The 25,248-nt window shown below is 42.0% G+C and overlaps 1 protein-coding gene and 1 non-coding gene across 7 annotated transcripts in view; one reads left to right on the top strand and one right to left on the bottom strand.

Moving 5' to 3' along the window:
* Positions 1-25,248, bottom strand: part of INVS (inversin) — a 158,240-nt gene that overhangs the window by 8,178 nt on the left and 124,814 nt on the right. For 5 of the 6 annotated variants that reach the window (XM_025912772.2, XM_086683591.1, XM_086683592.1 and 2 more), the window contains 2 exons: positions 24,921-25,195; positions 8,215-8,932 (listed from right to left, as the gene is read on the bottom strand). In XM_025912772.2, coding sequence (XP_025768557.1) covers positions 8,215-8,932; positions 24,921-25,195 — 993 coding nt within the window. The remainder of the gene's footprint in view (positions 1-8,214; positions 8,933-24,920; positions 25,196-25,248) is intronic. The other variant, XM_086683594.1, reaches the window with a different exon arrangement.
* On the top strand, positions 6,589-6,695 carry LOC112851607 (U6 spliceosomal RNA). The gene has a single exon (XR_003222792.1). It is a non-coding gene; the product is annotated as a U6 spliceosomal RNA (small nuclear RNA).

The following is a 25,248-nucleotide window of genomic DNA, read 5'->3' as shown; positions in this document are numbered from 1 at the left end:
ACTAATAAAGTTCTGGTAACTGACCCTAAAATAGAGATCTGCGAGGGGCACCTGGGTGGCTCACTTGGTTAAAGATCTGACTTTGGCTTAGGTCATGATCTCGTGGTTCGTGAGTTCGAGCCGCATACCAGGCTTTGTGCCGACAGTGCAGAGCCTGGAGCCTGCTTCATATTCTGTGTCTCCCTCCCACTCTGCCCCTCCCCCACCTGTGCATGCACGTGTGCTCTCTCTCAAAAAGACAACATTAAAATTTTTAAAAGACATGGAGATCTGTAAACTGTTCTACAAACAATTCAGAATTCTTTAAAAAAGTTTAGTGAATTACAAGAATGCACAGACAACTAAATAAAATTAGCAAAATAATGCATGAACAAAAAGAAATTCAACAAAGAAAAATGGGGGGTGGTGGTGCAGAAAAAGAAATCCTAGAGCTGAAAAATACAACGTCTGAACTGAAGAATTCAATAGAGAACCTGAAAATCAGACTCGACCATGTAGAAGAAAGAATCTGTGACCTAGAAAACAGGGGATTTAAAATTCTGTAGTCAGAGGAGCGAAGGAGAAAAGAATGAAAAAGTGAAGAAGGTAGATGGGACTTATATAGGACATGCTAAAATGAATTGCATTATGGGAATTTGAGAAGAGAAAAAGAATGGGACAGAAAATATATTTAGGGCAGTAATAGCTGAAAGTTTCTCAAACTTGGAGAGAGAAATGGACATTGAGATCCATGAAGCTGAGACACACTATATTGAGACACACTATATTGTCATGAGTCTAATGTTGAAATAAGCAAAAGAAAAATTATATATAACTATGAATGCACTTCTCAACAAAAAATTTTCAGGCCAGGAGAGAATAGGATGATATATTCAAAATATTAAAGGAAAAAACTGTCAAGAATTCTATAGTTGGCAAAACTGTCCTTTAGAAATGAAAGAGAGAAAAAACAAACGAAAACCGAAGTAGCTCATAATCTTACTAGACCTTCCTTGTAAGAAATGCTAACGGGAATTCTTTGAAAGTAAAAGGATGCTAGTTAACATCATAAATACTTAAGGTAGCCTAAAACTCACTGGTAATAGTAAACATATAGTCAAAATTAGAGTTTGTAATATGATAATGGTTGTGCATTATGTACTTTTAAAAGTTTAAAAACTTCAGGGGCACCTGGGTGGCTTAGTCGGTTAAGTGTCTGACTCTTGATTTCAGCTCAGGTTATGATCTCATGGTTTGTGAGATAGAGGCCTGCATCCAGCTCTGTGCTGACAACATGGATCCTCCTTGGGATTCTCTTTCTCCCTCTCTCTGACCCTCCCCCGCTTGTGATCTCTCAACCTCTCTCAAAATAAACTTAAAAAAACGTTAAAAAAGGTAATAAAAGTAACCATAACTACAATGGCATGAAACTAGAAATCAATTCTAGGAAAACTGGGAAATTCACAAATAAATGGAAGTTAACATTTTTCCTGAGCAACCAATGGATCAAAGAATGAATAAAAGGAAAACAAAGTATCTTGAGACCAAAATGAAATACAACACATCAAAACTTATAGAATGCAGCAACAACAGTTTTAAGAGGGAAGTTCAGAGTAATAAATGCCTACATTAAGAATCAAGAAAGATCTGATAACCTACTCTTTTTTTTTTTTTAATTTTTTTTTTCAACGTTTTTTATTTATTTTTGGGACAGAGAGAAACAGAGCATGAACGGGGGAGGGGCAGAGAGAGAGGGAGACACAGCATCGGAAACAGGCTCCAAGCTCCGAGCCATCAGCCCAGAGCCCGACGCGGGGCTCGAACTCACGGACCGCGAGATCGTGACCTGGCTGAAGTCAGAGGCTTAACCGACTGCGCCACCCAGGCGCCCCATATAACCTACTCTTTAAGAAAGTAGGAAAAGAACAAACTAAGTCCAAAGTTAACAGAAGGAAGGAAATAATAAAGATTAGAGCAGAAATAAGAGCAGGAAAACAACAGAAGATTAACAAAACTAAGACTTGGTTCTTTGAAAAGAAACAAAATTGACAAAACTTTAGCTAGACTAACCAAGGCAAAAAGAGAGATGATCCAAATCAAAATTATGATTAAAAAAGGAGACATTACAACTGATCCCCAATAAAAAGGCAAAGGACCATAAGATACTACTATGAACTGGAACAACCATAAGATGCTATATGACAAACTGGACAACCTAGAAGTAATGGAAGTTATTAGAAACCTGTAAGACTGAATCAAGAAGAAACAAAATATATAGTCAATGTTCTACGTCACGTTAATAAAATCATACGATTATCACAATAGAAGCAGAAAAAGCATTTTTACAAAATTTGACATCTGTTCGTGGTAAAAATTTAACAAATTAGGTATATAAGAAATGTACCTCTACATAATAACGGCAACATGACAAGTCCACAGTTAACATCAGTGGTGAAAAGTTGAGAACTTTTCCTCTGAGAATAGGAACAAGACCAGGGTGCCCACTCACAACTCCTATTCAACACAGTACTGGAAGTCCTAGCTACAGCAGTCAGGCAAGAAAAAGAAATAAAAGGCATCACATAAAGAGAGGAAGAAGTGACTCTGTCTCTATTTGCAGATGATTTTACATATAGAAAAACTTCAGGACTCCAGAAAGTGTTAGAGCTAATGAACAAATTCAGTAGAGTTGTAGGATACAAAGTTAACATACAAAAATAAGTGACATTTCCATACACTAAAAAATTATCTGCAAAACTAATAAAATGACCCCCATTTACAACAGCACCAAAAACAGTAAGATAGGAATAAATTCAACTGAAGAAGTGAAAGATCTCTACTGAAAACTACAAAACACTGATGAAATAAATTGTCTTCTCGGATTGCAGGAATATTATAACATCCATAGTACCCAAAGTCATCTATAGATTCAGTGAAATCCCTATTAAGATTGCAGTGGCATTTTTTATAGAAGTAGGAAAAACAATTATAAAATTTATATGGAACCATAAAAGTACCCAAATAGCCAAAGCAATCCTGAGAAAGAAGAACAAAGAGAGAAGTATCATACTTCCTGATTTCAAGCTTTATTATAAACTCATAGTAATCAAAACAGTATGGTACCAGCATAAAAATAGATGCATAGACCAATGGAAGAGAACTAAAATCCCAGAAATAAACCCGTGTGTATATGCTCAATTATATTTGACAAGGGAGCCAAGCACACTCCATGGAGGAAAGACCATTTGTTTTATAGATGGTGCTGGAAAAACTGGATATTCACACGTAAAAGAATGAAACTAGATCCCTGTCTTACACCACTCACAAAAATAGACTTGATATGGATTAAAAAGCCTTAAATGTAAGACCAGAAATTCCTAAAAAAAACCCAGGAAAAAAGCTCCTTGACAGATACGTTGCCAGATTTGTTTTGTTTTTGTTTGTTTGTTTGTTTTGGATAGGACACTGAAAGCACAAACAAACAAGCGGGGCTACAAAGTAAAAAGATTCAGCACAGCAAAATAATCAACAAAATTAAAAGACAACTATGGAAGAGGAAAAATATTTACAACTCATGTATCTGATAAGAGGTTATTATCTAAAATATATAAGGAACTCCTACAACTAAATAGCAAAAAACCCCAAATAATCCATTGATAAAAATGGGCAAAGGACCTGAATAGACATTTTTCCAAAGAAGATACATGAATGGACAACAGGTACACAAGAAGGTGCTCAACATCATTAATAATAGGGGAAATACAAATCAAAATCACAATGATATACCACATCATGTCTGTTAGGATGGCAATTATCAAAAGACAAGAGGTAACAAATGTTGGTGAGGGTGTGCAGAAAATGGAAGTCTTGTGCACTGCTGATGGGACAGTAAATTGGTTTGGCCACTATGGAAAGCAGTATGGATTTCCCTCAAAGAGTTAAAAATAGAGCTACCATATGATGCATCAATTCCACTTCTGGGGATTTATATAGAAGGAGATGAAAAACTGTTGAGATACCTGCATCTCCACGTTCACATTAGCATTATTTACAATAGGCAAGACATGGAAGTGTCCACCCATGGGTGAATCAATAAAGAAATGGTGGTGTATATATACAGTAGAATATTATTCAGCCATAAAAAGAAGGAAATGCTGCCATTTGTGGCAACACGGATGGCCCTTGAGGGCATTATGCTAAGTGAAGTCAGAAAGAAATACTGTATGGTTTTACTCTTACGTGTAATCTTAAAAGATCAAATTTGTGGTTACCAGAGGCAAGGGGTGAGGGAAGGAGGAACTGGGTGTAGATGATCCAAAAGATACACACTTACAGTTATGAGATAAATAAGTGCTGGGGATATAATGGACAACATGATAACTATAGTTAACACTGCTTTATGGTCTATATGAAAGTTGATGAGAGTAAATCCTAAAAGTTCTCATCACAAGGGGAAAAAAAAAAACAATTTAAGTATCTCCCTGAGATAATGGATGTTAACTAAACTTATTGTGGTAATCTTTTCATAGGAATCATATGTGTAAGCCAAGTCATTATGCTGTACACCTTATACAAGGCTGTAGGTCAGTTACAGCTCAGTGAAACTGGTGGGGAAAGAGGCTGAGTAACTTGCAGAAGGTCTCACAGCTAGAGCCAGGAGAGACCAACATTCAAACTCGGTGCTGTCTGGTCTAACAGCCAAATACTGCTAAGGACTTTGATCTGTACTATGTACTTAGTGGGCATCGGCAAAGGGTTTTAAAAAGGACGGCAAAAGTAAGAGCTGTATTTTACTAGGTTCATTCTGTTGCAGGGTGGGGCCTGGAGTGGGAGAAAGGTATGGGACATGGGGATGATGGCTGTCTTTACATCTAACATTGGGTTGATGGGGTCTATCCCACATGCACTCTAAAACTTACTGAACACAGCTGTTTTGGAGCCTCTCAAGGAAACCTGCATCACTGTTCATTATCGGGTTGGTAGCTGATGAGTTACTAGTGAGCTTATAAGGTGCTGCAGAAAGCAACAGGCCCCATGCCTGATTTTACCATACACCAAATGGGAAATGACGTCTTCCTGAAGTCTGCTGAGAAGTCTTTGTGGTACTAGGCGCAGGTACTAGGTACTTCTCTCTTGCCGTAAAGGCCGATTTCACTCAAACTGCATGACTCTTCTTTTTCCTGTAGCATGCCAAACCAGGCACCTCTCTACTAGACTATAGATCACACTTCCAAAAAGCCAACTATGGAGAAAAGCTGGAGATAACGGGGCAATACTGCTCCATAGTTCGGCTTCTTTGGTTTGTAGGCAGAAAACTCACTGGGAAGCCCAGGTGTTGGCTTTCACCGTGTACAGTTTCCACCTAATTGATAGCGGAATGCAGACTTTTGAGTCTCTGTCCAGATGATAGGATGGTGCCAGGGGTTAGAGTAACAGCCTCTGTTCTTCTATTTTCAAGGAAAATAGCACTTCTGGTTTGTTGAGAGTCCTAAGATGCCCAGTCATACCTATCAGCCCAGGGTTCACGGCTCTCCTTATGGTCCAGCCCGGCCTTGCTTACTGACCTCACAACATGCTAGAGAAGAGCTGATAGGAAGGTAGTTTACAAATGTTTAGATGAAGACGGAAGTGTTTAACACAACAACTGCTCTCAGCCACAGCAACTCTCCAGCCTCACTTAGGTCATCCAGTATCCAGTTTCAACACTGAAAATAAAGTCTTGATTGGTAATAAGATTCACACGTTAAGACTAAGCCTCACTCACCGCCTCAGGGCCCAAGGTTCATGCTGCTCACCCTACCCCTGCCCGTTTCCCAGTCTGCCCGTCTCCGTCCTCAACATGTCTCCTACGATAGTCTGCATTTGTGGAGCACGCGTGTGCCAAGCCCTGTGCTCTACCCCACCCCTCGTTGCTCCTTAGGTTTCGTGTCAGACACCATACCCTGCTCCAGGACAGTGCTGTGAGCTCCCGTACTTAAAACAAGATGCACAGGCAGTATAACAGAATCAATGGGACTGTTTCTACTGTCACCAGACATGCGACTTCCCACAATGCGCAGCATCCCACAATCCCTTTGGGAGTCAAAGTCCCATCTCAGAATTGCACAATGGTGCAGCCAGAGGGCCTGTGTAATTGCCTCCCCAGATGGGCCTACAGACTATGAGCCCACTGTTCCTGGGGGGATGACTGAAGGCTCATTTGCTGCTATGCACACTTACGGACAGGACCTGTCAGCTTCTGACTCTTCAAAGGAGTCAAAGAAACAGCTTGACTGGAAGGCATTTCAGCTAGGGAGCAGCTGTGGGGCCTGATATGGTACACCTTGTTGGCTTGTTTCGATCCCAAGTTTCAGCTGAAATACTTAAAAAGTTCCTCTGGGACGGTAGCCAGTGCACATCCTGGCAGAACTCCCCAAGGAGGGAGAGCAAGGACCATCCCCATCTATGGCTTCAGAGTCAGACTATCTCCGCTTCAAGCCAGTACAGCTCTTATTAGCTCTGCAACCTTGGTGGGTTAAGTTCTCTGTGCTTCAGTTTCCTCATCTGTGAAATGGGGGATAAGAACAGTGCCTCACACGGTTATTGGGAAGGATTAAATCCGTTAACACAGTGCTCGCTTCGGCAGCACATATACTAAAATTGGAACGACACAGAGAAGATTAGCGTGGCCCCTGCACAAGGATGACACACAAATTCATGAAGCGTTCCATATTTAAAAAACAGTTAACACACATAAAACTACTTAGAACAGCATCTGGCACAAGTGCCTAATAATGCCAAGTACTAGTATTAATGACAGTAATAAAACATCCCCCTGTAACAACATTACCTTGACGAGCGGGAGCACCATCCAGGCAGCCCTTTTCCCCCAGCCTGTTCTAAGGTGAGGAGCGTGAGGCCGGCCTCCGCTGCCGTTATCTTGACTGCTGCAAACACTGCCTTTACTGAGAACATATGGGAAAGGCCCTTGAGTCCGAGCTTCAAGTGCCTGATCTGTGTCACCAGGACAAGTCATGTTTCCTGAGACCATTTGCTTGCTTGAAAAATGGGAACACTGATCCCTATCGTGATGGCTTCCTGGGATGGCTGGGAGAGCAAAGGGGTTCAGGCAGGAGGTGACTTTATAAGACCAGCAGCTTGAACGGACACGAGGACCCACTGTAGCAAAGGCCGTGCCAGCATGGAGCAGATCGCCCGGCTTCCGGCCAGGCAGTCCTTGGCACCACAGTCCCTGAGGCCTCTCCCTGGATCTCACAAGAACCTCTCCCGCTCTCTCCTCTTTCTCTGCCAACGTGAGGGTCTCTCTGCCCTTTTATCTCCTGACAAGGGTGTTGACATGCGGCACACCTGTGCTCGCAGTGATTTGCTTGCTTTGTTCCCCCCGTCAACCTTCCTCTCTGGCGATGGAGGCCACCTGACCCCCAGCTGTGGGCAGTGGCTCCAGCCCTCCCCCAGACGCTGGTCATTACTAAGGCCTAATGTAGATTTAGGCCCTAGTGGGACCTGCAGATAGATGGAGGCGACTATGAAATATGTGAAAAACTGGTCGCAAAGGACTCCTCCAGTCCTCCCGAGATTCCTGCCTGGAGAGATCTGTCTCCGTATTTCAGGGAGCCTCCACCACTATTCCTAGCACCTACCCAACATTCCGAGCTTGGCAGGTGCTCTCACAGGTTGTTGCAATATGTTTAATACTCAGCCCCTCAACCGCACCCTGGCTTAGGTACTTGGGGTGTGACTAATTTGTGGGTAGTAAAAACATAAAATGAAAAATAAAATAACTTCCAAGGGTAGTACTTTAGAAATTACGAAGTGCACACTATCTCACTCAGCAGCCTGCCGTATAAACAGGATGGGTGCAGCGATTACTAAACCCTATTTTACAGGTGAGGAAACTGAGGGTCAGGGAGGCCACGTGATTTGCCCGAGGTCAGATAACTTGTCAGAAACCCGAAACTCAGGCTTCCTGGTTACACACTGAGGCTTTTTTCCTTGACTCCAGGCTATCCTGGGTGCTTCCTACCTTTCTTGGCAAAAACATCTTCCAAATAGCTCATCCAATGTAAATAACTAGGACCTACACGTGAGTGAATTTTATGGGCGGGTTCAGTAAAATTGGCCTTGTGCCAGCACGTGGAATTCACTAGAAAATGCCACTTGAGCACAGGGCGTGTCATGTTAGGAGCATCAGGACAACCACAGAATCAGAGACTCGTGGCACCCCCATCGTCCTACCTTCTCCAGGCCCGCTGGATGACCGCGGCCGCCTTGTTCTTCTTGCGAAACAGCTCTTTCCTGCTCCTTTCTCTCTGGATTATCTGCAGCCGCAGTTCTACGGGGAGAAGGTCAATATTGACACTCTGCCCAGAGAGGGGACCAGGTGCTGGATCAGTCTCCTTGGATAGCTGGGTGTCCTCAGACAGGGCAGATGTTCCCAGCTTCCTGACTCCCGACCTCAACACCTCTGTGCTCTGTGGCAAATCTGAGTAGATCCCTCCTGCGAGCTTGTCCTGTGTCACTTTGTTTCTTGGTGTCCGATGGTGGAGAGGATGCTGCCCAGCGTGGACCACCTCCCCCTTGGCACTGCCAGGCCGGCTAGAACCAGCCGGGGAGCCCCTTCCTCCTCTGAGCTCTTGAATGCGCCTTTTTTGGGAAGCACACCTGGCCTTGGGTGCTGGGTCCTGCCGCCTGCCGGGCTTCCGGTGGCCATCCTGCTGTGGAAGGCTTGCAGCTGCCCAACCGGGGTCCTCTCCTTCCTCATCAGGCCCAGCCGCCCTGATACAGGAGGGCTGCTTCAAGAAGCCTTTCCCCTTGTCACACCGCCGCTCACCAACTGTCTCACCTCCGGACTTCTCAACAGAGGAGACTCCTGGATGCCTGTTTCCATCCTTGCCTTTACTGGGGCTGAAGTGGACACAGGCAGATCGGCCTTTAGAGTGTTCTCTGGATGATTCTTGGGGAGATAAGGAAAAAAGGAAAGAATATTTATTGTCCCAAACTTAGCCCATTTTTTCACATAAAATACTCACACTCGTCCGATAGCTTCACCATGATAGCAGTGACTCTAATCAGAAAAAAACTGTTCAACTTCTATTTCTAGCAATGGAATGTTAGATAACCTGAAATCCTTCCCATTACAAGAACCTACAAATGCTGGGGGGGCGCCTGGGTGGCTCAGTCGGTTGAGCGTCCGACTTCAGCTCAGGTCACGATCTCGCGGTCTGTGAGTTTGAGCCCCACGTCGGGCTCTGGGCTGATGGCTCAGAGCCTGGAGCCTGTTTCCGATTCTGTGTCTCCCTCTCTCTCTGCCCCTCCCCATTCATGCTTTGTCTCTCTCTGTCTCAAAAATAAATAAACGTTAAAAAAAATTAAAAAAAAAAAAGAACCTACAAATGCTGACTAAAGTACAATAAACACTCTCTTACAAGCACCATAGTGCCTTCAAGAAAATAAAGGAAATCCTTGGGAGGCCAAAAATAAAGAGAAAACTGAAAATCTGGGTGTTAAGCGTGTGAGCTGATCCAGCAGCCGTCTGGGCAGATAGTAGCGGTGGAGTGGGCAACAGTTGGTCTTATTAAATATCTGGCTGTGCACATCCTGACAAGGACAGAAAATGAGGGCTTGCAGGCAGATAGTTAGCTAGAACCATGACCCTGCATGAAGCCAGGACTCCTGAGGGGGTAAATCCTTTGGGAAATGATAGTCCAGATTAAAAAAAAAAAAAAAATCTAACCGCCAGCACTGGGATACAACAAGCAAGGTTGTCTTAGCCTGGGTTCTGGATGGGGGAAAGAGTCTCCTTTGAAAATTCAAAACCCAAGTTCTCTGCCTTACGTGGTTTCATTTTCATTTATTCTTAACCCATAGGAAAAATTCATATAAGAACCAAGATGGTGGTGCAAGATGCTTTGTAGAAGCAAACACAATATTGCTTTAACATGGCATTCCCTCAACTCAGGCCACACAGAGGGGTCCTTCTGAAAATGACTTCATAATCCGAAATTATAAAATGCATGAGGGAACAATCTACCATGAATGAGTTAACAGACACAATAGCATTATTAGACTGGCAAGAACTTAGCTAATACAATAGTGCGCACACACACACACACACACACACACACATGAACTGATTAAACACACAAAAGAATTTAAAAATAAGAGGAAAGAACACACCTATTTGAAAAATCAATAAATACAACATCTAAAATGAAACATTTTAGACTCAATGTAAAAAGGAATGCAGGAACTTCTATAATGGCAGAATTGAGGCATACTCACCACTGAGGACAATAGAAAAGCCTAACAAAATATTACAAACCACCTGTCTGAAGACATCAAAAGGCTAACAAGTCAGGAAAAATAGGGGGCCAAGACACAGGAGAAGCAGGTAACCAACAGAGATGAGCAAGGCATTTGGGGCCATATGTTCCTAGGGGAAGCATTTCCTCAAGGTCTAGAGGACAACACTTGGGAGTCCAGAACCTTGCAAGAAGCATTCTTTTGGACTGGAACCCTGCAGGGCTCTATTTTAGGAGAAAAGGGGAATGCGTGGTAAATTGACACTTGCAGCGACTGAGTGCAGCTTTGCATCATCTCAGTTCTGGAGACTGGGTTAAGGTGATCTCGGGTTGTTCATTCTGGAAATCGGATTAAGGTGATCTTGGATTGTTCACACTCCTAAATGCCTGCCGGGAGCCAATGCAAATCCTTTCTGGAGGAATTAATATCATCTTAGGTCTCAAGTTATTTCTATAGTTCTTTATTTATATTAAATGTCTACCACTCAATCAAAGATATGCAGGCAGATAAGAAGACAAGACAATAAAAATGGACACACAGGGTATCCAGATAATGTGTTTTCAGAAACAGACTTTCAAATAACTATTTTGCAGTGCAAAAAAGTATACAAACTAGCTACTCTTCATGTAAGACAAAAGGGGATATAAGAAAATATCCTTGTATCTCCTCATTTGTGTTTTTTTAAATGTTTAAATATTTATTTTTGAGAGAAAGAGAGAGACAGAACACAAGTGGAGGAGGGGCAGAAAGAGAGGGAGACACAGGATCCGAAGCAGGCTTCAGGCTCTGAGCTGTCAGCACAGAGCCCCATGTGGGGCTCGAACTCATGAGCCCTGAGATCATAATCTGAGCAGAAGTCGGATGCTTAACCAACGGAGCCACCCAGGCGCCCCTTTGTATCTGATATAGAAAGGATAAACCAGAAACTGAAGAGATTGGGTACTAACTGGGATGGGTCAGGAAAGGGATAGAAAGAAGAGGGAAATGGGAACTGGGTAGTGGGCCTGGGGGAGAGCAATGCTTCTCTGTTCATATCTTTTTGTACAGCTCTGACTTTTAGAACCATTATAATGGTTCACATACACCAAAAAAAGCCCCAATTAATTAACAATGTAGATGCCACTACACACCTATTAGAATGGTTGAAAACCCAAAAACACAGAAAACACCAAATGCAGAAGAGGCTGTAGAACAACAGGAACTCTTCACTCATTGCTGGTGGGAATGCAAAATGGTGCAACCACTTTGGAAATAGTGTGGCGGTTCCATACACAACCATTCTTACCATACAATCACGAATTGTGCTCTGTCATTTACCCAAATGAATTTTAAAACTTACGTCCACCCAAAAAACCTGCACGTGGATGTTGAGAGTAGCTTTATTCATAATTTACAAAACTTGGAAGCAACCAAGATGTACTTCAGTAGCTGAATAGATGGTTAAACTGTGATACATTCAGACAATGGAATATTATTCAGCACTTAACAGAAATGAATGGAAAGGAAATAAGTGCTAAACAGGAATGAGCTATCAAGCCATGGAGGATATTCCCAAGTGAAATATTACTTCCCTTACACGAATATCACTAGTGCATATTAGTAGGCGAAAAAGAAGCCAATCTGAAAAGACTACCTATTGTGTGATCCCAACTAAATGACCTTTTGGAAACAGGCAAAACTATGGAGATAGTAAATGGATCAGTGGTTGCCAAGGGCTCAAGGGAGGTAAGGATACTTAGGCAGAGCACCGGGGATTCACAGGGCAGTGTGATAGTTAATTCTGTGTGTGAACTTGACTGGGATAAGGGACATCCAGACAGCTGGGAAAACATTATTTCTGCATGTGTCTGTGAGCGTGTCTCCAAAAGAAATTAGCATGTGAATTTGCAGACTGAGTAAAGGAGACTGCCCCCACCAATGCAGGTGGGCAACATCTAGTCTACCGAGGGCCTTAATAGAACAGGAAGTTGGAGGAAGGGGAAACTTGCTCTCTTTGCTTGAGCTGGGACAGCGTCACCTGCCCTTAGACACAGGAGTTCCTGGTTTTCCAGCTTTCAGACTTGCATCAGGACTTCTACCATCAGCCCCCTCATCCCCTTGATTCTCAAGCCTGGGGACTCGGCCTCACACCATCTGCTCCCCTGGTTCTCAAGCTTTCAGATTCACTGAATCATACCGCCCGCTTTCCTGGTTCTCCAGTTTGGAGGTAGCAGATCGTGGGACTTTTCAGCCTCCATAATCAAGCGAGCCAATTTCTATAACAAACCTCCTCTTTTATATATATCCTATTGGTTCTGTTTTTCTGGAGAATCCTGACTAAGGCAGTGAAACTATTCTGTATGACACTGTAATTAATGGTGGATACATTATACATTTGTCAAAGCCTACACCAGGCATGAAGTCTGATGTAATTTGTGGGCTTCATGTGATAAGAATGTATCAATGTAGGTTTATCACTTTTAACAAATGTACCACTCTGGTATAGGATGTTGATAGTGGGGGCGTATGCATGTGTTGGGGGCCAGGAGTGTATGGCCTTTCTGTTTCAATTTTGCTGTAACCTAAAACTGCTCTAAAAAGTAAACTCTATTTTTTAAAAACATTTTTAGTTATTTTATTTATTTTAGTTTTTAAGCTTATTTATTTATTTTGAGAGACAGAGACAGAGAGCAGGGGAGGGGCAGAGAGAAAGGTAGAGAGAGAATTCCAAGTAGGCTCCATACTGTCAGCACAGAGTCCGATGTGGGACTCGATCTCATGAACTATGAGATCATGACTTGAGCTGAAATCAAGAGTCAGACGCTTAAGCGACTGAGCCACCCAGGTGCCCCTAAAAAGTAAACTCTATTAAAAGGAAAAAAATTACGAGGTACAAACTTCCAGTTCTAAAATGAATAAGTCACAGGATGAAAAGTACAGCAGAGGAAATATAGTCAATAATATTATAATAGGGTTGTATGGTGACAGATGGTAGCTACCCTTGTGACCAGCACTGCATAATGTACAAAACTGTCCAATCACTGGGTTGTAACTCTGAAACTAATGTAACATTGTATGTCAACCACACCTCAATAAAGAAAAGGAAAAATAATGGAGACAGATGCTATTAGATACTATTAACTAGTAATAAAATAATGTGATTTGGGTATTAATATAGATAGATTAGAAAAAAGACAAAGCTAAAAATATACCCATTTGTAAAAGTATATAATAAACATAGTATTAAGTTTTTTTAAATGTTTATTTATTTATTTATTTTTGAGAGAGAGGAGAGAGAGAACAAGTGGGGAAGGGTCAGAGAGAGAGGGAGACATAGAATCTGAAGCAGGCTCCAGGCTCCGAGCTGTCAGCACAGAGCCCGATGCAGGGCTAGAACTCACAAACCGTGAGATCATGACCTGAGCCTAAGTCGGACGCTCAACCGACTGAGCCACCCATGCACCCTTGATAGCATTTTTAATTTGTGGGTGTGGACCCAGAGAGGGATGCTGTACCCCTCCTGAAGCCGTCATTCACAAAGCCCGCTGCCAATTTTGCAGCTCCATGTATATGGCTATTACTCCATGAAGATTATTCCATGTATATGGCTAGAACAGCTGCCTATTATCTAAAAAGAAGTCATTAGATTCCATCCCTATATAAAAAATTAAATTTGAGATAATAAAAATTGCTGTGTTTGTTAGATCTTGAAGTTGGAAAAACCTTTTCTTTTCTTTTTTAATGTTTATTTATTTCGAGGGAGAGAGAGAGACAGAGTGTGAGAAAGGGAGGGGCAGAGAGAGAGGGAGACACAGAATCCGAAGAAGGCTCCAGGCTCCAGCACAGAGCCCGATGTGGGGCTCGAACTCGCCAACCACGAGATCATGACCCGAGCCAAAGTCAGACACTTAACTGACTGAGCCACCCAGGAGCCCCATGGGAAAATCCTTTCTTAGCATAAAATCACAAGAAAAAAATCTCAAAAGAAAAAATTAAACAGAATTAAAAGGTAAAATGAAAAAAGACATTCACTATCTATGATAGACAAAGGTTACTATTTTTATTATGTAACAAACTTTTAGACATATTAAGAAAATTGGGATTCCTGGGTGGCTCAGTCGGTTAAGCATCCGACTTCGGCACAGCTCATGATCTCGCGGTTTGTGAGTTCGAGCCCCGCATTGGGCTCTGCGCTGACAGCTCAGAGCCTGGAGCCTGCTTTGGATTCTGTCTCCCTCTCTCTCTGCCCCTCCCCTGCTCACGCTCTGTCTCTCTCTGTCTCAAAAATAAATAAACATTAAAAAAAAAAAGGAATATTAAGAAAATGAAAAAACCAATATAAAAATTGACAGAGGACATCTGTGAACAGTCCAGAAAATAAATACACAAAGCCAATGAAAATATGACAAAATTCTATCCTGCTAACTAGGATTCAATAAAATCATTATTTGCCTAAATGTTTGGAGAGAGTTTGGTTGTTTTTGTTGTTGTTGTTTCTTTGCTTTTAAAAGGGTATGACTTGGGAATGCAAACTGGTGTAGCCACTCTGGAAAACAGTATGGAGTTTCCTCAAAAAATTAAAAACAGAACTACTCTACGATCCAGCAATTGTACTACTAGGTATTTATTCAAGGGATACAGGTATGCTGTTTTGAAGGGACACATGCACCCCCAATGTTTATAGCAGCACTATCAACAATAGCCAAAGTATGGAAAGAGCCCAAATGTCCATCGATGGATGAATGGATAAAGAAGATGTGGTGTGTATATATATATATATATGTATATATATATATATACACACACATATATATATGTATATATGTATACATATATATGTATACATATATATGTATACATATATATGTATATATGTATATATGTATATATATACACACACACACATATATATGTATACATATATATGTATACATATATATGTATACATATATATACACATACACACACACACACACACACACACACACACACACTGGAGTATTACTCGGCAATCAAAAAGAATGAAATCTTGCCATTTGCAACTACGTGGGTGGAACTGGAGGGTATTATGCTAAGTGAAATCGGTCAGTCAGAGAAAGACAAATATCATATTACTTCACTCATATGAGGACTTTAAGAGACAAAACAGATGAACATACAGGAAGGGAAGCAAAAATAATATAAAAACAGGGAGGGGGACAAAACATAAGAGACTCTTAAAATACAGAACAGAGGATTGCTGGAGGGGTTGTGGGAGGGGGGATGGGCTAAATGGGTAAGGGGCTTAAGGAAACTACTCCTGAAATCATTGTTGCACCATGTGCTAACTAACTTGGATGTAAATTATAAAAAATAAATAAATTATAGGAAAATAAAAGGGTACGACAACCTTCTGCAACCTTCCCGGAATGAAATTTGACAGGATGTTTAAAGAGCCATAAAAATTAGAGATGTACACAAAAATTTATATGAAAGTCTATTTAGCTTATATGTCCTACAACACAGACATGAATAAACAAGTCATGTTGTATTCATAATCTGATATAATACTAAGCAGCTAGTAACATTTTTGTTGAAAATAAGGAGACAATGTAAGAAGATCTCAAAACAGGATGCCCACAGTTTTCTGAATTAAAAAAAGGAAAGTTCTATGGGTGCCTGGGTGGCTCAGTTGGTTAAGTGACTGACTTCAGCTCAGGTCATGATCTCACAGTCCTTCGTTTGAGCCCCACATCAGGCTCTGTGCTGAGAGCTCAGATCCTGGATCCTGCTTCTGATTCTGTGTCTCTCTCTCTCTCTGCCCCTCCTCTGCTCATGCTCTGTCTCTCTTCATCTCTGAAAAGTGAATACATGTTGGGGCGCCTGGGTGGCGCAGTCGGTTAAGCGTCCGACTTCAGCCAGGTCACGATCTCGCGGTCCGTGAGTTCGAGCCCCGCGTCAGGCTCTGGGCTGATGGCTCAGAGCCTGGAGCCTGTTTCCGATTCTGTGTCTCCCCCTCTCTCTGCCCCTCCCCCGTTCATGCTCTGTCTCTCTCTGTCCCAAAAATAAAATAAAAATGTTAAAAAAAAAAAAAAAGTGAATACATGTTAAAAAAATTAAAAAAAAAAAAGGAAAGTTGTAGTAGATGGAATGGAACCAAAGTTATAAGAGTTGTTAAGATTAAGGAAGATTTTTATTTATTTTTTGTTCTTTTATCTTTCAAAAATTGTTTTGTAATGGACATTAACTAATTTTGTAATTAGGAAAAACATCATTTCCTGTTTAAATAAAAAGTACCCAACTACAAAAAAAAAGGCCCAACAATTAAAATCAACTAGAATGTGGAAAAGAACTCAAAATGGAATATAAATAATAACAAACAAACCTAACTATCTTACAAATGAATTAGGTAACCACACTAAAAGGCGAAGAAGAAAACTGACCTAAGTAACTTCACAAAAACAGATTTTGGCTGAATACTGTAAGGACAAAAAGGACAAAAAGTAATGTCTGTAAATACCGTGCTCTAGGTAGTAAGTCTGTCTCTTGCAGGGGTATGGGTTAGCAATTCTGAAACTGCTGTGCTGTATACTAGGATTGAACAAATAAACGTATATATCATAGATGAAGGGAGCCGATCTTTCACTGCTGGAGGGAGCACTTCAAATAGAAACGAATAAACTCTGTGGTGTTGAATAGAATTGGAGGTATCATAAATATGAACTCATGGAGTGTGTGTGTGTGTGTGTGTGTGTGTGCGTGTGTGTGTAATACACATACACACAGCTAGATGCAGAAATAAATGTAAATAAGTTTTAGCTCTGTCTGCTGAAAGGGCTTAGGAGCAATGGTACTCCAGTAGTAATATGCCTACCTAGCACTCAGATCTTGATTTCTTTAAAAAGATTTTTTTTAACGTGTATTTATTTTTTAGAGAGAGAGAGAGAGAGACAGAGGCAAGCAGGGGAGGGGCAGAGAGAGAGGGAGACGCAGAATCAGAAGCAGGCTCCAAGTTCTGAGCTGTCAGCAGAGCCCCACGTGGGGCTCGAACTCACAGGCCATGAGATCATGACCAGAGCTGAAGTCAGCTGCTTAACCCACTGAACCACCGAGGCACCCCCCAGATCTTGATTTCTAATACCATTCTTCAACAAAGGGAACCAGGATTCACTGGAGAAGTGGTTAATTCCAGGGCTTTAAGGCGGGGGTAGAGATATGATGAGGTTTCATTTTTGAAGAGACCAATCTGTTCACAGAGAGGAAAATGGATTAGGGGAGCCAGAGCAGATAAGTAACACCAGTTAGGAAGCTACTATAATAGTCCAAGTTAGAGATGAAGGTAAGAAGATGCCAGGCAGAATATATGGTGGTAGATGAGAGAGAGAAAATGGGTTTGAAAGATATTTAGGAAGTAAATGAGATAAGACCTGGTGACAGATGGGGCATGGGTGGTAAAGGAAAAGGAGATAAGGATTACTCCTGGACTGAACGTACAGATGGATGAGTATATCGTTAACCAGTACACAGAGCAGGTTTGCATAAAATTTTCATCTGTCCTGTCTTGGATAGGTTGGGTTTGTGACGCCTTTGAGACATCCAAGTGAAGACATAAGTCAATCGGAACAAGGAGAAGAGGTCAGGGAGTCTTTGGCATATAGGTGGTAACTGACATTTCTGCCTTACCCATTGTACACGTGCCGAATGTAAGGGCCCACGTACTCCCACCAGTCATACCCACTAGCTCGGCAGCCCATATGGTGAGAAATAAGATAACACCAGGGATGGCCCTTAAAACAGTGAGTTTCTCCTCCACTAGACTCTCCTGAAAACCACACTGACTCAAAGACAACTTTATCTTACCACCTCCCACAGGCCATCTGCTGTCAAGTCCTCTCAATTCTACTCTCCAGACCATCCTCTACTCTTCACCCTTCTGCTACTGTGTCTTAGTTAGGCCCTCTAAACCCAGCCTCCGCTCAGTGATCTTCCTAAATATTATGTCTCCTTCCTTCCCTACCTTTTATTTGAAATAATAATGAGGTTAATTATAATAACAGCTCATATTTATAGAGTGCTTTAGGCACTGTGTTTAAATCTTTTCATGGGTTATCTCATCAATGTTCACAAATTTCTAAGACAGGCAGTATTATCATCTATCATTATTATTATTATTTTTACAAATAAAGAAATGGATGCTTCAAGAGGTTAAGTAACTTGATCAAGATTATATAGCTAGTAAGTGGTAGGGTCTAAATGTGAACCTAGTTTATTTGGTTCTAAAGCTCATGCACTTAGCCATGATGCTCTACACACTCTGTAAACAAGAGAGGAAGAATTACTATGTGAGAGAAGAAAGAAATCACTTACTAAGAGACCTTGGGCAAACTCCTCTTCCATGGCCTCAGTTTCCTGACTTGTGTTGAGAAGGCTGTACTAGATGCTTTCTAACGACCCTCAAGCTCTAACATCGTCTATTTCTATGAGACAGGATGAAGGAGAAAAAGAAGTGGCCCACATTTCCCATCTCTGGGCTCCTAGAGGGATGCCCACCTCTCAAGGTCTACACTGTGTGAGTACTGATTGGCTGAAGCAGCTGAGACCCTTCTTCATGACCCTTCTTAGCCAAACACAAAGTATCTCGGGGTGCCATCTGCCCAATTATGTTGGGGTTTCCCAGGAATACTGTGCTAGAGAAGCTCCAGTCCAACGGCCAGTCTCGATTCCTAGATGTATCTCCCGATTTTCCTTTGCACTCTGGCCTCTTAGGCAGGTAAAGGAGGGCAAAGGCTGCCCGTGAAACTGCAGCTCCCTCTCCTTACACCTGAATCAGGCTCACTAGCCTCCATTCCTCTTACTTTTCCCCCAAGTTTGGATGCTGGGCTTCTCTGAGGCACTGTCCATATATTTGAATCTGGATCTGGCTCTTCCCAAAGGTTCTTTATTCAGGACACCAGTTCCTGCCCTCAGATAAATGAGGAGCTCCCCTGCTTCAGAAGTGCTAGGTACACAGAAATAAGAGACACATTGCTCCTTGTGGCCAAAGATTCTTTCCATCCCAGTGTAGAATGTGATTTTGCAACATCTTCAAACCAGAGGTGGAGTCTATGCCTCCATCCCCTTGAATGTGGACTGGCCTTGTGAGTTGATTAACAGAAGGTGGCAGAAGTGATACGAAAGTTTTGGAACCTAGGCCTCAAGAGAGCTTGTCACTTCTGGCTTTCTCTCTCTTAGAGCACTGCCCTGAGAACGATATGCAAGGAAGATGGTCTAACCTCCTGGAGGCTGAAAGGGCATGAGAAGGGAACTGAGACACCTTAGCCAACAGCCAGCACCAATGTGAAGGACGCCATCTTGGACTTTCTGGCCCAGCCAACCTTCCACCAGCCACATGAGTGAGCCATAGCAATCTAGGAGAGGAACTGCTCAGACAACCCACAGAATTGTGACAAATAATAAATCGTTGTTTTAAGTCACTCAGTTTTTGGGGTCTTGTTATGTCACTAGAGATAACTAACACAGAAACCGACAGCCTAACAAGAAAGAACCCATACATGGACTCGGACCGGTTAGTGAACAGAAGCTGGAAAGGCAGTGAAGAGACTATTAGCACAGGCTGAAAGAACAAAGAGGAAATCACTACTGGAGTCTGGAGAATGGTCCATTGTATTACTCAGTGGCAGCATAAAGGGCAAAATTGGCATAAGTTACCTGTAGTAACTTAGAAGACAGAAAACATACCTAATGAATTTATAAACATGGTTTAGGAGATTTCCAGTTTCAATCACCAAAGAAAATATCAACTGGCCTTTTTAGCTGCGTATGATAAGGTGTGGGGAGAAAGAAAGAAAATTAGGAAAGAACTTCTCAGTTTGCATGTGGAATCTAGAGGAAATACACAGAGCCTAAAATGTGCCGGGTTAGAAACTGTTTCCCATTTTCATTCTTTCCAGCCAGTGAAAGAGTCTCGTAGTAAAATACAACTTATGGATAAAGATCAAATCAAGAGAATTACTGTGCAACCCTGTATTAAGACCTCAAAAATATCTAAGATGGTGTGTTGTAGGCACTCTAAACTAAACAAAAGAACTTTAAGAACTTCAAGGGCATTTTACTACAGCAGCCTGAGCCACCCAAAATAGAGAGAGGCCTGTCTGGGAAATAATTATGGATGTAGTTTTTTTTTTAATTAAAAAAATTTTTTGGTAATATTTATTTATTTGTTCGTTCATTCATTCATTCATTTATTCTGAGAGAGTGCATAAGCGAGAGGGGTGCAGAGAGAGAGGGAGAGACAGAGAGAGAGAGAATCTGAAGCAGGCTCCACACGGTCAGTGTGTGGAGCCCTATATGGGGCTCAAACTCACAAACTGTGAGATTAAGACCTGGGTCAAAACCAAGAGTCATATGCTTAACCGACTAAGCCACCCAGGCACCCCTGGATGTAGTTTTAGAACATGGAGTGAACCCAATCAGATTCATAGGAAACCCAGAAAGTTTCTGGGGTAATTGCATCACAAAGAGTATCACCAGCTTGAATTGCTGAGGCAGTTCAAAACAAACGGGGGCCTCTGGAACCTCAAATTCCTATTGATCGGAAATAGGCTGAGAAAGCTATTTAACTGCAAACATGGGCTATGTCTTATGGAAAGGAAGATGTCTCAGAGAGCAGAACTGAAAGCCCAGGTGGAAGAGCCAAGTGACAAGGAGAATAATGGACTAGGAAACCACACACAGGGGTAAAACCATAGCCTAATCAAGGAACATTCCATACTTCAGAGTAGGGGACCTGCTAAGGTATAGCCAGCTGGCTTTCAGAATTGCTATGGGCTAGTGACTGTTATGTGCCTCTCATTTCTCCCCTTGTGCAGCAAGGGTGTCTACTATGGTTATTTTATCCCTGCCTCACCATTGCTTGTTGGGTGTGTTTGGGGGTTGATAATGTGTGTTTGGTTGACTAGTCCCTGAACTGGAATGATTCACACCTGGGGAAACTTGACAACATCTGGACATGGCATATGCCTCAAAAGCCCAAACTTCAAGCTTCATGTGGTGACTGAGATGACATTTTTGGGTCCTGAGAAAACAGTGAGAATATTGTGCCTGCGGGAGGAATGTGAATAATCTGTGGCCATAAAGGACCTGTGCTAGAGTGTTCAACAGTCGAAAACTGCTTCCATCTTAGTGTGCACAAAAGTAGAGTATATTTCTAAATCACATTTAGTGTCAGGCTGGTCATATAACTTGCTTTGATCAATAGAATGCAGCATGCAAATTTTAGAGCCTATTCCTGAAGAGGTCCTGTAGCTTCTGCCTTTGATTTCTTATAATGATGCCCTGTGACCACTGTGTGAGGAGGCCAGTCTAGCCTAATGGAGGATGAAAGACCATGTAAAGCAGAGTCAAGGAATCCCAGCTGATAGCCAGCATCAACTGCCAGACATTCAAGTCAGTCTATCGTAGACTGCCCAATTCAAGTGACCCTCTGCCTGTATGTAGTCACATGAGTGACACCAGGTGAAACTGTAGAGGAACTGCAGTTCCAACCCACAGAGTCATGACAAATAATAAATTGTGGTCCTAAGCCACTTAATTTTAGTGTAGTTTTTGTTTGTTTTTTCACATAGCAGCAGATAAATGAAACAACCCTGATCTTAAGATCTTGTAATCTATAGGAAAAAATAGACAAATAAGCCAGTAATAATCACAATAAAAGGTGGCGATCTTTCTAACATGGAGGTGCAGAAGGCCTATGGGAGCATATAGCAGGAAAATGAAGGCTTGTTTAGTGGGGAGGTATGGCTGTATAGAGGGAGGAACATTCATCCTGAGATCTGAAAAATAAGAGGCATTTTTATCCATAGGGATAGAGGGAATGTAATATGCAGTGACCTCAAGCTAAGAAGGCATTTACTCAAATTCAGCATGGTTGGTACATCATGGGAGTCTAGTTAACACTACCTGAATGAATATATAACAAGGCATCAGACCTCCTTAAAGTATACCTTGCTGATGCATTATCACTACAAAGTGGGTTATGGAATTATATTCTGGGTATGTTTATGATAATTCATGTGTGCTTTTATGTAGTTGTTTTTGGCTAGATCATCAGTGTGGTTTAATAATAGTAGTTACTGAAGACCTACGATGAGTCGTGGGCTATGATACGTTTTCTACATTAATTATTTTATTTCCATTTATAACTGCCTTGCAGGGTAGAGTATGCCCTCATTTTCTTTCTTTTTCAAAACTGAAGTATAGCTGATACACAACGTTACCTTAGTTTCAGGTGTACAACACAGTAATTCTGTCATGCTATGCACCACAAATAGCTGCCATCTGTCACCATACAGCACTATGACAATACCATGAAGTATATTCCTTATGTTGTACTTTTCTTTCCCATGACTTACTCATTCCATAACTGGAAACCTGTACCTTCCACTCCTCTTCACCCGTTTTGCCCATTGTCCCACTCCCCTCCTCTCTGGCAACTATCAGTTTGTTCTCTGTATTTATGAGTTTATTTCTGCTTTTTTTGTTTATTCGTTTGCTGGTTTTTGAGTATGCCTCCCCATTTTATAGCTAAGGAAATTAAGGTTCAGAGAGATAGAATGAATTGTCCAAGCCCTGAATCGGGTCACCATGAGATCTAATAGACTTGTTTCTGGGGTCCACAAAGTCAGAACTGTGTTTATAATAATACTAAGACATTAATTGCCTTTTTCACTATGTTGGCATTTGCACTTAGATTCCTGGAGGGTTCTCACTGTTCCCTAATTTATAAGAATGGCTCAATATACTTAAATTGCTTCGTGCAAATATTATAATATACACTGAATACCTGTCTTCCTTCTGGGAAGTTGGGAGTCATAGTATATGCTAGAGATGTATGGTACCTACATCCCTGACCCCATAAAATTCCTGGAGTCCTAAGTTTAGGTTTGCTTTCCTGGTAGATAAAAGGCTAACTGGTTGCCACAATTCATTGCTGGAAGAAGAACTGAGCATGTCTTATGTGTGATTCCACTGGGAGAAGACTCTTGGAAGTTTGCACCCAGTTTCTGCCAGACTTTGCTCCATGTGCCTTTTCCCTTTGTTGATCTTGATTTGTAGCCCTTTGTTATGATAGATCCCACCTGTGAGTACAAACACATGCTGAGTCTTGTGAGTGCTCTTAGCAAATTACTAAACCGGGTGGGGGCGGGGCGGGGTCTTGGGGACGCCCAACACACTAAGTGAAATCTAAACAGGATGAATTCCCCAAAATCCATCTCAAGACACATTATATTAAACTACTCAACACTAAAGATAAAGAAAAATCTTGAAAGCAGCCAGAGAGCAGGGACATGTTACCTGGAAACATTACCGAGGAACACCCATTCGAACGACTGGATTTCTCATCTGACACCATGGGGGCCAGAAGAAGGGGCACAGCCTCTTTCAAGTGTACATTCTTTTTTTTTTTTTTTTTAATTTTTTTTTTCCAACGTTTATTTATTTTTGGGACAGAGAGAGACAGAGCATGAACGGGGGAGGGGCAGAGAGAGAGGGAGACACAGAATTGGAAACAGGCTCCAGGCTCTGAGCCATCAGGCCAGAGCCCGACGCGGGGCTCGAACTCACGGACCGCGAGATCGTGACCTGGCTGAAGTCGGACGCTTAACCGACTGCGCCACCCAGGCGCCCCTCAAGTGTACATTCTGGATCTGGCTCACCAACTTGTTTAGGAATGAGACAAAAACCTCCTCAAAGGAAAACTCAAAGAATTTGTTGGTAACAGAGCTATCCTTAAATACTGACTAAAGAAGTTTCTTCAGACAGAAAAGAAATGATAAAAGAAGGAATCTGGAGCACGAGGAAGGAAGATGAAACAAGAGGAAAACAGAACTCTGGGTACAAAGAAGAGAGTGTCCTTTTCCTCATGGCTTTTATAAATTATATTTGATGACTGAGACAAAAATTAGAATGCCATCTGATAATCAATGATATTTAAAAGCGGGGAAGGTAAAGGTACCTAAATGGATGTAAGGTTTCCACATTTCACTCAAAGTGGTAAAATGTTGGGGCACCTGGGTGGCTCAGGTGGGTGAGCATGCGACTTTGCCTCAGGTCATGATCTTGTGGTTTGTGGGTTTGAGCCCTGTGTTGGGCTCCACACTGAGTGCAGACCCTGCTTGGGATTCTCTCTATCTCTCCCCCCTCTCTCTCCCCCTCTCCCACTTGCACACACATGTGCTCGCTCGCTCTCTCTCGCTCAAATTAAATAAAAAAATAAACTTTAAAAAGTGGCGAAGTGTTATTAGTTATAAGCCATATATATATATAGTTATAAGCCATATATATATATATATATACACACACACACACACACACATATGTATATATATGACACATGTAAGTATATGGTAATACTCAGAGCAACCACCACAAAAACTGTAGAAAGAAATACACTCAAAAACACTATAAATTAATCAAGATGGAATCCTAATAGATGCTCAAGTAGTCCACAGGAAGGGGAAAAAAGAAACACAGGAATGAGAATCAGAGGAAATAAATGGAAAATATATAATAAAATTGCAGTCTTAGGTGCTGCCATAATTACCTTAAATGAATTGGAATAAATACATCAATCAAGAGAGCCCACAGTCCACGGGTTGACATCAGATAACAAGGGTACCTACCATTTGGCTTTCTGGGGTCTGTTCCCTGCACATCTGGGGGGCTGTTCCCAGCCTCCCTCTGGGGGGCTCTGCCTGGAGATCCTCGACAGGCTCTCCCCTCAGGGTCCTGGGCTGCGCTGCTGGTGGGATGCTGTTTGCTGGGGGTCCAGCTCTGCCTGTGGGGCTCAGCCTGGGTGCTGGGCACACAGGGAGGGGCTTGGGATCTGCAGGAATCTGGGCTCAGCCTTCCCTTCTGCTGTTCTGCCTCTCTTCGTTTGTTTTCTTCCTCTCGCTTCCTGGAAGCAAAGCCAAGGGGAAAGAGGAAAAAATTAGAAGAGCGTGACCCGTT

The sequence above is a fragment of the Puma concolor genome, chromosome D4 (genome assembly GCF_028749965.1).
Source record: "Puma concolor isolate L17-30 chromosome D4, mPumCon1.1.hap2, whole genome shotgun sequence".
NCBI lineage: Eukaryota > Metazoa > Chordata > Mammalia > Carnivora > Felidae > Puma > Puma concolor.
The sequence above is the reverse complement of the archived record's forward strand: the minus strand, read 5'-3'. Positions and strand labels throughout refer to the sequence as shown.